At 44.6% G+C, this 12,434-nt stretch overlaps 1 protein-coding gene across 3 annotated transcripts in view; it reads right to left on the bottom strand.

Moving 5' to 3' along the window:
- DENND2A (DENN domain containing 2A) overlaps positions 1 to 12,434 on the bottom strand; it is a 100,055-nt gene that overhangs the window by 12,182 nt on the left and 75,439 nt on the right. For all 3 annotated transcript variants that reach the window (XM_018570500.1, XM_018570501.1, XM_018570502.1), the window contains 8 exons: positions 12,050 to 12,140; positions 9,569 to 9,619; positions 7,031 to 7,218; positions 6,037 to 6,146; positions 4,742 to 4,811; positions 2,681 to 2,758; positions 1,853 to 1,993; positions 872 to 1,020 (listed from right to left, as the gene is read on the bottom strand). In XM_018570500.1, coding sequence (XP_018426002.1) covers positions 872 to 1,020; positions 1,853 to 1,993; positions 2,681 to 2,758; positions 4,742 to 4,811; positions 6,037 to 6,146; positions 7,031 to 7,218; positions 9,569 to 9,619; positions 12,050 to 12,140 — 878 coding nt within the window. The remainder of the gene's footprint in view (positions 1 to 871; positions 1,021 to 1,852; positions 1,994 to 2,680; positions 2,759 to 4,741; positions 4,812 to 6,036; positions 6,147 to 7,030; positions 7,219 to 9,568; positions 9,620 to 12,049; positions 12,141 to 12,434) is intronic.

The raw sequence follows: 12,434 nt of genomic DNA, 5'->3' as shown, positions 1-12,434 counted from the left end.
TTCTTCCTCTCCATCCAGTGGTGTAACTATAGCCATAGTAGCCCTATATAGCAGCTGCTATGGGGTCTGTGGGCTGGAAGGGTCCCTACAAGGGAGGTTGTTGTGAGCGACTTGTACTGAAAATCTGTGTCCATGTGAGGAGAACAGATCCAGTGCTGTATCATTAAGAAATAGAGAAGTTGCAGTTGACAACCCTGATCCCTTGTGTGGTCTCCAGTCTAGAAGAGCTGATGTCAGAGGCATGCACAGGAAGAGTCTTTGGGATTATGCTGTGTCTAGGTAAGAGGTCTCCATGGCTTCCCTCATCTGAGAGTTGATTTATGGCATTCAGGTTGTCTGGTCATCTCTGCTAGCAGTCTATTAACCCTTCCTGAGGCTAAAGCCAGAGATACAAGAACCAGACAAAATGCGTTATGTGGGTGCCCTGCCTCCTTTCTCTCCGTCTATTTCTTCCCTTCCCTATCTCTGTTCCTTCTCACCTTCCATGCCATCTTCCCTGTTTCTTTCACTCCTTCCTTACCCACCTTCTTCCTCTTTTCCTTCCCCTGCTTCTTCCTCTTCTTCCTCCCATCATTTCCTTCCCCTCCTTGCCTCCCATCATTTAGGATCCCTATAATCTTACCTATATTCAACCACATATTTTTGATGCACGTTACTATATTCATTTTTGGTAATCTATGTGTAGTTTACATGCACAAGTGTTTTTCAAACGCGTATTTCTTTGTTTGTGGTGTAATATGTGGCAGCAACATTCACAACAGGTCATTTTCATGATGCAGAGGTTAAAAAAAAAAAAAAAGCACACAACTGCATTATAGTAGTGGTTTTTTCATATACTATTATTGTCAATGGGTCTGTTTTTTTTTTCTACCTGAGAGTTTCTGCCATAAAAATGACTCTTCTTTCCAGAAGGAGAGAGGCGAAGACTTGTATGAGGTGCCGTACACTGAGCGTGGAGAATAGCGCTTCAAAATCCACATGTTCCAGTCTCGAATCCAGAGGTCGGCAAAGTTCAATCACCTAGGAAGAGAGCAGAGGTGAGGCACACTCCCGCCAAATACAAAATGCTTATTAAATCCAGACCAAGGCACTCTTGCATCAATCACGGCGTGGGGGAATTCCCCCGCCAATCACGGCGGGGGGGAATTCCCCCGCCAATCACGGCGGGGGGGAATTCCCCCGCCAATCACGGCGGGGGGGAATTCCCCCGCCAATCACGGCGGGGGGGAATTCCCCCGCCAATCACGGCGGGGGGGAATTCCCCCGCCAATCACGGCGGGGGGGAATTCCCCCGCCAATCACGGCGGGGGGGAATTCCCCCGCCAATCACGGCGGGGGGGAATTCCCCCGCCAATCACGGCGGGGGGGAATTCCCCCGCCAATCACGGCGTGGGGGAATTCTCCCGCCAATCACGGCGTGGGGGAATTCTGTCAAATATAAGTTGAGGGAATTATCCTGGCAATCACAACTTGGGAGGATTTTCCTGCCTGTCACAGACTGGAGGAATTTTCCTCTCAATTATAGATTGAGTAAATTCTCCTGTCAATCTGGGCCTGGGAGAATTCTTTTGCATATCAGTTTGGGAGATGACTTCTGCCAAAACACAGCGGTCAATCATAGCCTGGGGGAATTCTCCAGTCGGTCAGTTAGGAAAAATTATTTGTGCCAATCACAGCTTGAAAGATTTCTCGTGCCAATCATAGCTTGGGGGAATGCACCTGTCAATCATAGCTGGGGAATATTCCACCAATAAAAGCTCAGGGGACAGCTTTGCCGGTCACAGGTAAAGAACCTTCTTGCACCAATGTAATTTCCTTTTTACATGGCTTCCCATACAGCACACCCCCATACCTCAGTTCCTGACCCAGGCAGGAAGTTCTTCACCGTAATCTTCTTTCCTAAAGCTGGGAATGGGGCTTCCATGATGGCTCTCATGAATGGCTGCACAAGAGCTGTAGAGAGGCCTCTCCTTTTCTCCACCTCATCCAGGATCTGCAAGAATTGGCACAAGTGGAGTTTTAAATAGTATCAGTAGTGAAAATGAAAAAAAAAAAGCCAAAACATTTTCTTTAAAATAAAGAGAAATTTTACAATGGGGATACTTATTCAGATGATAACAGTCCAAGAGGGATTAGCGCTTTCTGTTTGGTCTAAAGAATAGAAAGTGAAAAGACGGAGAAAACTCCTAAAAAGCACAGAAAAAAAGGGGCTTGCTATTTTATCCAACACGGATATATTGTAAATGGCTATACAAAATTTTTTAACTGCAATGTTGAAGAATTGTGAACCTCTGAAAATAGCTATACAGGAGGATCAATACCCTCATACTGTTGATGAGAAGCAAGCATTGCTATCATGGTACCCATACTACCCTTTCATTTTCATCTTTTAATGTGCTCCTATCAAAATGTAATCAAGTAATCTATCCCCTTACCCACCACCAGCGCTGGATTTCCCACAAGGCCTGGCCTCAGGGTAGCAGGGAGTAGAGGGGCAGCAGGGGTGTGGAATTCCTATCTCCCGATGACCGGGACATGACATTCTAGGCGCTGGGCAGGTAGTTGTCTTCTACATTTAGCCTTGCTTTGGGCAAGCAGGGCTGTTGAGGAACCTGGCCTTGGGGCAGCAGAGTAAATCCAGCCCTGCCCACCAAAACAGCTTTCCTACACCTTTATGTACCTTTGAGAAGAGGTTGAAGCAGCCCAACCGGCTGACAATACAGTAGACTTCAGGAAATCTCTTCCCCTTCCCGCTGGGCTGTGGGAACAAAATGGAAGGTTAGAGGCAAAGCATGCTCGAACTTTTCTCTGCAGCTGCATCACTATTACAAACATTTAATGTGGGTACAGGTGTCTTATTCTTTTTAGCTTGTTTTACAGTGAAGCACATGATGTAATCTGTATTTTGTTACCTCTACAGGAACATTAAGGTTTAATGAGGGTTCAAAGATCTTCCAAACTGTTTCAGTCACAGCCCAGTGGCCGTGACTTCTCCTGGCCCTCCTCTCAAACATTCCTACAAAGGAAACATTGCCTATACCAAACAGAGTTTTGGCAGTAGAATTCAAAGGGCAAAGTACAAAATAGGGCGCCCGCACGACAAAACACATCGTTGCCCGAGTAGAACTCAAAGCGCAATTGAACTTTCAGGTTAAATAAGCTAAATACATTCCAAGTCCAACAAAAAGGTGTGCAAAGTGTTGATTTTCTTTGAAAAGCAGCCTACGCTGTAGCTCGCGGTATACTGAGCTTAGGGTAACGGGAGGATGCTAGTTTGTGTCCTCCCGTTACCCTAAGGAGAACTATGGGGAAAAACACTGACCCCATAGTTCTCCTTTAATACACCTCTTCAGAGTTCTACAATCAGCAGGGAGCATGAGTTTTCCTGATTGCAGAGCTATAAGTCTGACTCAGTAGGAGGACTATCAGACTTCTGCAGAGAGACCACTGCTTCCACACAGAGCAGGTGTTCTTCTCTGCAGCATGCTGGCAGGGGACATGCTTTTCTCCTCAAGCTGTGGCTGCCTTCGAAAGAAAACAAACAAACCATAAAACGGAACGCTTGCTTTAGGGTTTAGTAGAACAGTTACAGTATGTGCCCAGTCTAGAATTTATCTTAAGGGGTAAAGGTCTGAAGGTTTTCATCTTGTCAGATCATTGTATAGCTAGTAGTAGTCACATGCAACTGGACTTATTCCATAATGTTAAAGATGCAGTTATCGAAGCCTCAACTTCACACCTCCCACCCTGTTTTTGGACATTTAACATCTGCCTTGACTTATTCTGTGATGATTGGGTTAAGGTGCCTATGCTACCTGTGTGGATATAATGCTGGGGTATTTTCCTGACTAGGGATGAGCTCATGTTTGGACTAAACCCGGTCTGGACCTGAGCTACTCTGAACATGGAAGCTACCCCTGCCCAATCAGCTGCAGACTGGCGCATTCCGAGCCTCGCAGCTGACCATAAACAAAGGGGGTGGGGCCAGATGCTTGTGCTGATGTCTTTTACCTTATATGGCCACATTAGGTAAACGTCTTTCACCTAATATAGCTTTGTAGCCATATAAGGTCAATTATGTCACTGCATCCGGCCCACTCAGTGTTTGGAGGAGCTCAGGTTCGGCCCGAACCTGATCTAATCCCTATACACAAACTTATTGAAATTGAAGACGTGGCTTGAAAAAGCTACGAAACGTGTTTAAAATTAACAGACAAGTCCAGTTGAATATGACCAACTACTACTATCTTAAAGGGTAAAACGTTGAATGATGAGTGTACAAATTAGTAACGAAGGCAAGATCTTTGGGGTTACATTACATGGTAAAACCCAGGTCCAGCCAAAAGGTTTGTTTTGCCGTAGGAATAGTTCAGGGATGGGTTAGAACCTCTGACAGGTGTTAACTGATTTTATGTCCACTCTGTGGAGATATCCCCATACTTCCTGTCCAGGTGACCCCTGTTCCCTCTCATTCTTGTCCTGGTGTCACAGGGACAGTAAGTTGAGGAAAATATTCCCAGTGAATTTCCAGACAACAATAAAAAACAAAGTTCTATCAATTCTCTTTAATCATAATTAAATAAAAAGAACAGCAGTTGAAACTGGGCTTTAGGGGTTGGGGCAAAGAAAGGGTTACAGGGGGTAGCGTTAAGGACATTTTATAGTTTAGGGACACTAATTTACACTTGCTTCAGCTTGTGCGCAGAGTTTTAGTTCATAGACAGAATTAAGTTTTATTTACCAAAAGTCGCCTACAGTAACCAAATCTCCGACTTCCATCTTCACCGGTCAGCACAAACGAGAAAGTCTCACTAAAAAGAAATAATAAAGTTTCATAGTTATGTGAGGAATCCTACATACTCTCTTGTAGGCTTTTCATGCTTTTATTGAAGCCATCTACTGAGCATTTCACACAATAAAAATAGGGCAGCCTATGGCAGACCTGGGACAGCCGGTTATGGGTGTACATGGTCATGTGATCACCCCCTTCCAATGGCATACCATGAAATTCTGCAGCTGACTATGTAGATATCAAAGGTTGTGAACTCAGTGCAGGACTACTGGTAAGGCTCAGGTAGCATGAACTATGGATGTACACATTTGTTTTTAAATGGGCCTATACCCAAAAATGGAAGCACAGGGAAATATTAACCCCACATGCCGTAATTAAAAGTTAGAGGGGGAAAATATTTTTGTTAGTCGAGAAGGCGATTTGGAATAGAGCAGTAGATGGATGTGACCAGTGCTGAGACATTGATCTTGTGGTTTCTGCTGAAGTACTTTGAAGGATTAATATTCAGGCTGGACTGGCCGGTCAGCCCCAATCTCCAAATATCAATCCTTTACTACAAAACGTCTTCCCCTCTCCTTATCTCCATAACATAAGGGGATAAGATTTATAATTTATAATAAAGTTCTGTAGTCTGGCAGTGAGAACTCAGGTAGGGCTGACAACACTGCCTGAGATTTCAGTACAGCAGTAGTACTGTGTCAGCTTAAAAAGGAAAGTTAGGAGCTCCTTGGATTTCTGACTGATCAACAGGTATTTTTCTGTAAACGCAGTATTCTTTTTAAAAGACAAATCCTAAGGAAATGTGCATGTACTGAATAGGTTTCTGTTTTCTCCAGACATCCACTTTCATTGTTTGCATCCCATGTGTGGAATAATGATTTATCAGATTAAGTTAACAGCATATTAACCTAAACTAGCAGTGGTTAAAGTATATCTAAAGCCCCCCCCCCATCATTTTGAATGGAGCAGAGGAGACTTAAAACCTATGCTGCAGGACACATTCTGGGGATAGATCAGAAGAGACTGCTGGAGATCATTGCCAGTACAGTCCCCTTACAAACCAATGCTCCCACTCCCCCACTAACTGCTGGGGTCTGAAGTACCACAGAGCAAGCAGTAGGTTGGGTACCAGAGGCCTAACAATCAGGTTATTGGTCTGTGTGAATCACTTTATTAAATGCACGGTCACAACAAATAAACTGAACAGGTTACATTTTGTGCCCCATTGTAGATGTGCACGTTACCTGTCAAACTCTGTCACCTGTGTCCAGTCCTTAGTATCTGGGAAACAGAACTGTGGAATGGCTTTAAACTGATCGCCGGCTTCCCGCATGAACTTGAACGATCGCTCCAGCTGAAGTATAAACATCAAATGTTAAATCCCGCAGTGTGGGAGTCGCCCCGTCTATAAACACACACCGCCCTGCTGCTCTGTAATTAACACTTAATAGCAGTTATCCTGGCTTGTTGACAATAACAAGTCTGTTAGTGAGAAAAGATACAAATTACACATAGGCCAGTGCTGTGCATTGTACAAGCAGGTGTTATTAGAAAGATTTCTCCAACCAGATGCATGTAAGTTGTCTCTAGAAACAAGTAGACACTGTTTTATAAGCATATCTATGCTGCAAGTCCCCTGCTTTTTTTTTTTCTTACTTTTTCAGACTGACAGGCAAATAATACAGCCAATAACAGGAAGGTGTTGAAGAAATGGTCCCATTACCTACACTGTTTTGCTTGCAGCATTTTGATCGCACCGCACCGGACCACAGGCACAATGTGCCTTGCGATCCCGTGCGTGCGATCGCATTGCGGCCAGAATTGGTGCCATTCACTTCAATGGCCCGCCACGCCCCCTCCTACCCCACAAAAAAGTGAACCGGCTGGAACGCAATGCAGTGCGTTCCGGCCAGAATTGGACCGGAACGCACTGCATATGGTGTGAACTAACCATAAGAGCTGGCTGTCTCCGAAGATCAATTGAGTACAACTTTTTTGTTTTTTACCCTATACACTAACGAGCGCTTAATCCTTGCAGTTTGAGGGTTGCCCCACTGCAAGGGTTAGTACATTTTTTTTTACCCCCAGAGTTGTTTAAAAAACAAAACCCCAGCATCTTTTGATGTCTGTTCTAAAGCAGGTAGACAAATAGCATGACTTCCCCAGACACTAAAGTTTACCAGGTAGTATAGTGTAACACACATCCTCAGACAACTAAGAATGGTCTGAACCAGTTACCTTGAGTGGGAACTGCTGGGTGATCTCTGGAGCATACACTGTACTGGGAGACTTCTTCTGCAGGGACACCACAACAAAATACTCAAACAGCTGCCGCTCCTGATACTCTATGAGATCTCGCTCCAAAGTTTGGTACCGCGGGGTGAGGCTCATTCTGGACTTGACATGTACCAGCCGCTGGCTGTGTGCTGCAACACAGAGCAATACAATAAAAATAGAATGTACAATTTTTTTGGCTTCTTAATCCTTTTAATTGTAAATAATGTTTAACTAAAGTCTCACACCAAGAATGGAAACGGATGCAAACATGTGTTTGTCTTAGAATATTGTCTACAAATCGATCTCACTTCTTATTAACTGGGTGGTTTTACTGTGAAGCGGGTGTACATGTAATTAAAGGGGTACTCTGAAAGGGGGTAGACCTTAGAGCTTCCCCCTTAATATATTGAATAAAGTGCCTACTTTAGGCTATATATCTATTGCGACGGTGTTAATAATGATCGACATTAAGACTGCCCACAAAGAGCATGAGCGAGAATTAGAATGTTGAGTTTTTATTGCTCTATAGGTCACAGCTGGGAAGATTTACCCCTATATTTGTCCTAATGCCCAAATCCAAACGTTTACAATTAATCACCAGACCAGAAATAAAGGATCAATCTTCCAAAGTGAACACCTGTTCTAGTGACAACTGACATTGGAGAGAGTTTTCACTCCCTGTTGTGTTTCCATCACAAGAAGTGAAAGCGAAATCTCCCTAATGGGACATAGATGGCAAAAAAACTAAAACATAGGAAAACCTGACACGGGCTCCAGTGGTATAAAAATAGCAACAGCGGCCCATGAGTCTGCTATAGGGCCTGGGGTGGGATAAGGACCCATTAGGAAGGCAAACTGTGAATCTCCTGGAGGAATATCAGGATCCATATGCCCCTCTCTGCAGTAAGGAGCATTAGGCCTGGTTCACACCTGGGCGTTTTACAGCGCGTTCCTACGTGCTGTAAAACGCTCAACATGTGAAAACCAATGATTGCCTATGGGCATGGTTCCCACCTGGGCTTTTTACAGGGGCGTAGGAAGGCGCTGCAAAACGCCCTATGCCCAAAGAAGTACAGGAGCTTCTTTGGGGCGTATTTGCCGCGTGTATCAATTAGGATACAGCCGGATAGCCCTCAGAAACGCGCGTTTGTTTCTCATTTACTGCAAATCGCGGTCGAAACGCGCGGCAAACGTGTATATTCCGTACGCCTAGGTGTGAACCCAGCCTTAATGTAGCAGTGTAAGTTTATTGTCCTGCAAACTTTTTCTACAGTCCACCAGATGGAAACTAATCCTGTATGCCTAATGCAGTCAAAAATCCCAGAGTGCCTCCTCAGCTGTAACCTGATAACACTTAGGGCCGGTGTACACCTATGCGGCAATCGTACACGGTTCTGCGCAGTCAGGAGCCGTATAGGTTTGCACTGATCGCGCCAAGGGTCCCATTTTCCAATGGCCCCCCAGTTGCATATCGCAGAAAAAAGGTACAAGTAACCTTTTTCTGCGATACACGATGCATGGGCGAATGGCGGCAGGAAAACCCACGATCCGCCCGGCAGAACTGGGGTGCCATTGGAAAATATTGGCACCCACAGCGCAATCGATGCACACCTATACCACTCCTGACCGGGCAGCAATCCACGTGGAATCATGAACGATTGCCGCGCGGTGGGGTGTCGCATAGGTGTGCACTGGCCATAAGACCCCATTCACACTGGGCGATTTGTAGCGTGATTTCCGCTTAAGAATGGGTCAACTATCGCTCAATGTAGCTCTTCAAATGCATTTCAATGAAGCTGTTCACATCTCGCAGCTCAGGGGTTTGGCCTTCCATTCAGCTGTTGGTTTGTGATAGATTGGACCTAACAGAAAAAGGCCCATTATAGTGAAGGATGACTGTCAGATCAGCTGCAGAGTTGATCTGTGCTTCACTCCTTTGCATTTGTTTTTGTTTTTTACCTTTTGCTGCTGTAGGTCTGCTGGCACCTGTGGTTCTACAAGCTTGTGCTCTGCTCTTGCTGCACTAACTTAGTAGCTATGGGTGTCGCCCACTTGACCTGATGGTTTATATACCTTCCTTCCTGCTACTTCCTGTCCTAAATCCCTCTCAGACTCAAGCTTCTGGTTGATTGAGCAACACTTGTTCCTGAGCCCTTCTGTGCATTTGTTCCTGAACTGATTTCCTGTGGATTGATCTCTCATGTACTGACTCGGCTTGTTCTCCTGATTACGATTGTCTGCTGCCTGCCTTGACCTTTGGCTCGTTATCTGGATCTCCTTTTGCATCATTGATCCCTGCCTGCACTGTCTTTGGGTACTCTCCTTGCGAGCAGGTGAACCTGGGGTCAGCACGCAGTGAAGTCCAAACTTCCGTGAGTGAGTCCCTGGCTGACCCTTAGATTCCATGCCGCCAGGGGATCCCACGCTTGCCTGTGGGCTCAAATCCCTAGTACAGTGACATGATGATGTTGGGAGATTAAAAGACAGTTAGCATTTTACCTTTCAACTTCTCTTCTGTGTCACTGTCTGATTCACTGTTGTCATCTGTCACTAGAAAATAAAGAGAGAGAAGATAACATATTATTCCTACGGACAGTAACTAAAACACAACAAGGATTTCATATTTCTATTATCTAACCTGAATTGCCAGGGTCCAACTCCAGACAAAACTTTATTTTCATTTTGGATTGCATGGGAAGAATTAGAAACTCAATTTTTAATTACTGTCTGTGTCCCCATTTTTATAGATTTCTTCTCACTTCCTGTCTTTGTCACAGGTGTCATCCAGGCTAGGAGGGATATCTACACAATGGGGCACAGACAGCAATACACTATTTTTTAAAGTAGAATTTGGAGTATGTTTTGTGGGGATTCCCCTTTACTTTCTGTTGGTGGGTTGCAGACAGAACAGTAAGTGAGTAGAAATCCCAATGGGGACATTTGCATGTAGCACAAAAGAATAAGGACCGCACGCAGGCAGTCTACTGATTCACATTTGTAATGTATGAGCATACATGTCATTAAAGTTAGCAAATTCTTAAACGAGTCAAACTTCACCGAGGCTCAGCGGTACAACAACATATCCTATACATTTTAGCCCTGATGAAGGGGCATCTTTAAACTCTGAAACACGTTGGTCATTTATACAAACATCTACCATTCCAGCATTTAAAACCTGACAGAAGTTCTGACCCTTTTTGACTGGAAGGCTTAAAAACATGTTTGCACTGGAGTTACACTTTAAGGAACAACTGTACCTTTGCTCGGTACCTTTCCCACCTAGAGAAATACTTTCCTTCCTCCTCGTGTGGCCCTGCCCAGACACCAGATCATGTTCATCCCTTGGATGCACACTGTGCCCCTATTCATTTTTATGGGTTCTAGGAGTCGCACTTTGCAGGAATGCTGGAGGCCACCAATGAGGACAGAGTTAAGTATTGGTCCAAACGGGTTGCAATCATAGGCGTGGGGACATGCCCTAAAGCACAACTTGTATTACAGGTACAGTTGTCCTTTAATGGTACAGCTATTGGGGCCTAGGATAAAGATCACTTTAGTGAGCATAGTCATCCATTTGTTGGGGCCTAAGATAAAGATCACTTTAGTGAGCATCATCATCCAGTTGTTGGGGCCGAGGATAAAGATCACTTTAGTGAGCATCGTCATCCAGGTATTGGGGCCTAGGATAAAGATCACTTTAGTGAGCATCGTCATACAATTGTTGGGGCCTAGGATAGTGATCACTTTAGTGAGCATCGTCATCCAGTTGTTGGGGCCTAGGATAGTGATCACTTTAGTGAGCATCGTCATACAGTTGTTGGGGCCGGGCATAAAGATCATCTTAGTGAGCATTGCCATACAGCTGTTGGGGCCTGGGATAAAGATCACTTTAGTGAGCATTGTCATACAGTTGTTGGGGCCTAGGATAAAGATCATCTTAGTGAGCATTGCCATACAGCTCGGGGGCCTGGGATAAAGATCACTTTAGTGAGCATCGTCATACAGTTGTTGGGGCCGAGGATAAAGATCATCTTAGCGGGCATTGTCATACAGTTGTTGGGGCCTGGGATAAAGATCACTTTAGTGAGCATCGTCATACAGTTGTTGGGGCCTAGGATAAAGATCAATTTAGTGAGCATAGTCATACAGTTGTTGGGGCCTAGGATAAAGATCAATTTAGTGAGCATTGTCATCCAGTTGTTGGGGCCTAGGATAAAGATCACTTTAGTGAGCATCGTCATCCAGTTGTTGGGGCCTAGGATAAAGATCACTTTAGTGAGCATCGTCATCCAGTTGTTGGGGCCTAGGATAAAGATCACTTTAGTGAGCATCGTCATCCAGTTGTTGGGGCCTAGGATAAAGATCACTTTAGTGAGCATCGTCCCTTTTGTAAAACAAGACTTGGGCTGCCCTTGAATAGCAGGCAATGCATTGGCTTGAGAACAGCAGCTAATGTCCCTGATGTTCTAGAAGAACTCTGGGCAGTTAAAAAAATTAACCCTTTCAGTGGATCTAAAATTAAAAAAAGATATACTCACCTGATCCTCAGTCCGGTAACAGGGATTGCTCACCCCTCTCACTCTCAGCTCCACCTATGGAATGTCCCTTGGTGTCCTCACATCCAATGCAAGTGAATGAATGGTCAGGGGGCCTTAGACCACTGCAGACCCGAGACTAAAGCGAGCAGTTGACCCTTGCAGTGCATGGGTAGCCCCAGTGCAATGGTTAAGATTTCATATGCCAGGAGTTCTTCCTTAAGCAGTGCTACTACTAAGCAGTTCCTCTAGAGGGTGATGAGGAATACCTCAGGCAGTCCAAGGCATTCATTATCACATAAGAATCTTTTCAGCCTGTAAGAAAGTTCTGACCCTGCAGTGCTTTATGGAGAAGTATGACGCATCAGAAATAGTATAGTCATAACTAGGAGGTAAAGAGGAAGGAGTACGGGCTTTTTGAAAAAGAAAACAGTGATTGAATTACCTCTCCCAGAGTTATCTGCAGACTGTAACAACCTCTTCACCCTTTTTTTTCCACGCCGTGCCTCGTAAATAGAATTAATCCGCATCACCAGCTATATAAAAGTAGAAAAATTGAAAGTTTACACCAATTAGAAATACATCAGATGGAGGAAATACAACAGAGGGAACTATTAAGAAATATACAGGATGAAGCTGTGCAAAGAAACTGGTTTGTCGAAAGCCTAACTCTGGGAGAGAGAAGGGATGACAAGATGCTGGGGGGCGAGCCCAGAGTTGGGCTTCATTTTAATTTCCTTTCACCCCTTCAGTTTTCTCCCCATCTAGCTTGGCTTCCCTTTGGCTTATTTTATTGTTAAAACATATGTAATCCCTGACAATGAACTGCT

The sequence above is a fragment of the Nanorana parkeri genome, unplaced genomic scaffold (genome assembly GCF_000935625.1).
Source record: "Nanorana parkeri isolate BGI_ZX_2015 unplaced genomic scaffold, ASM93562v1 scaffold1542, whole genome shotgun sequence".
NCBI lineage: Eukaryota > Metazoa > Chordata > Amphibia > Anura > Dicroglossidae > Nanorana > Nanorana parkeri.
This window is presented reverse-complemented; position numbering and strand designations above follow the sequence as displayed.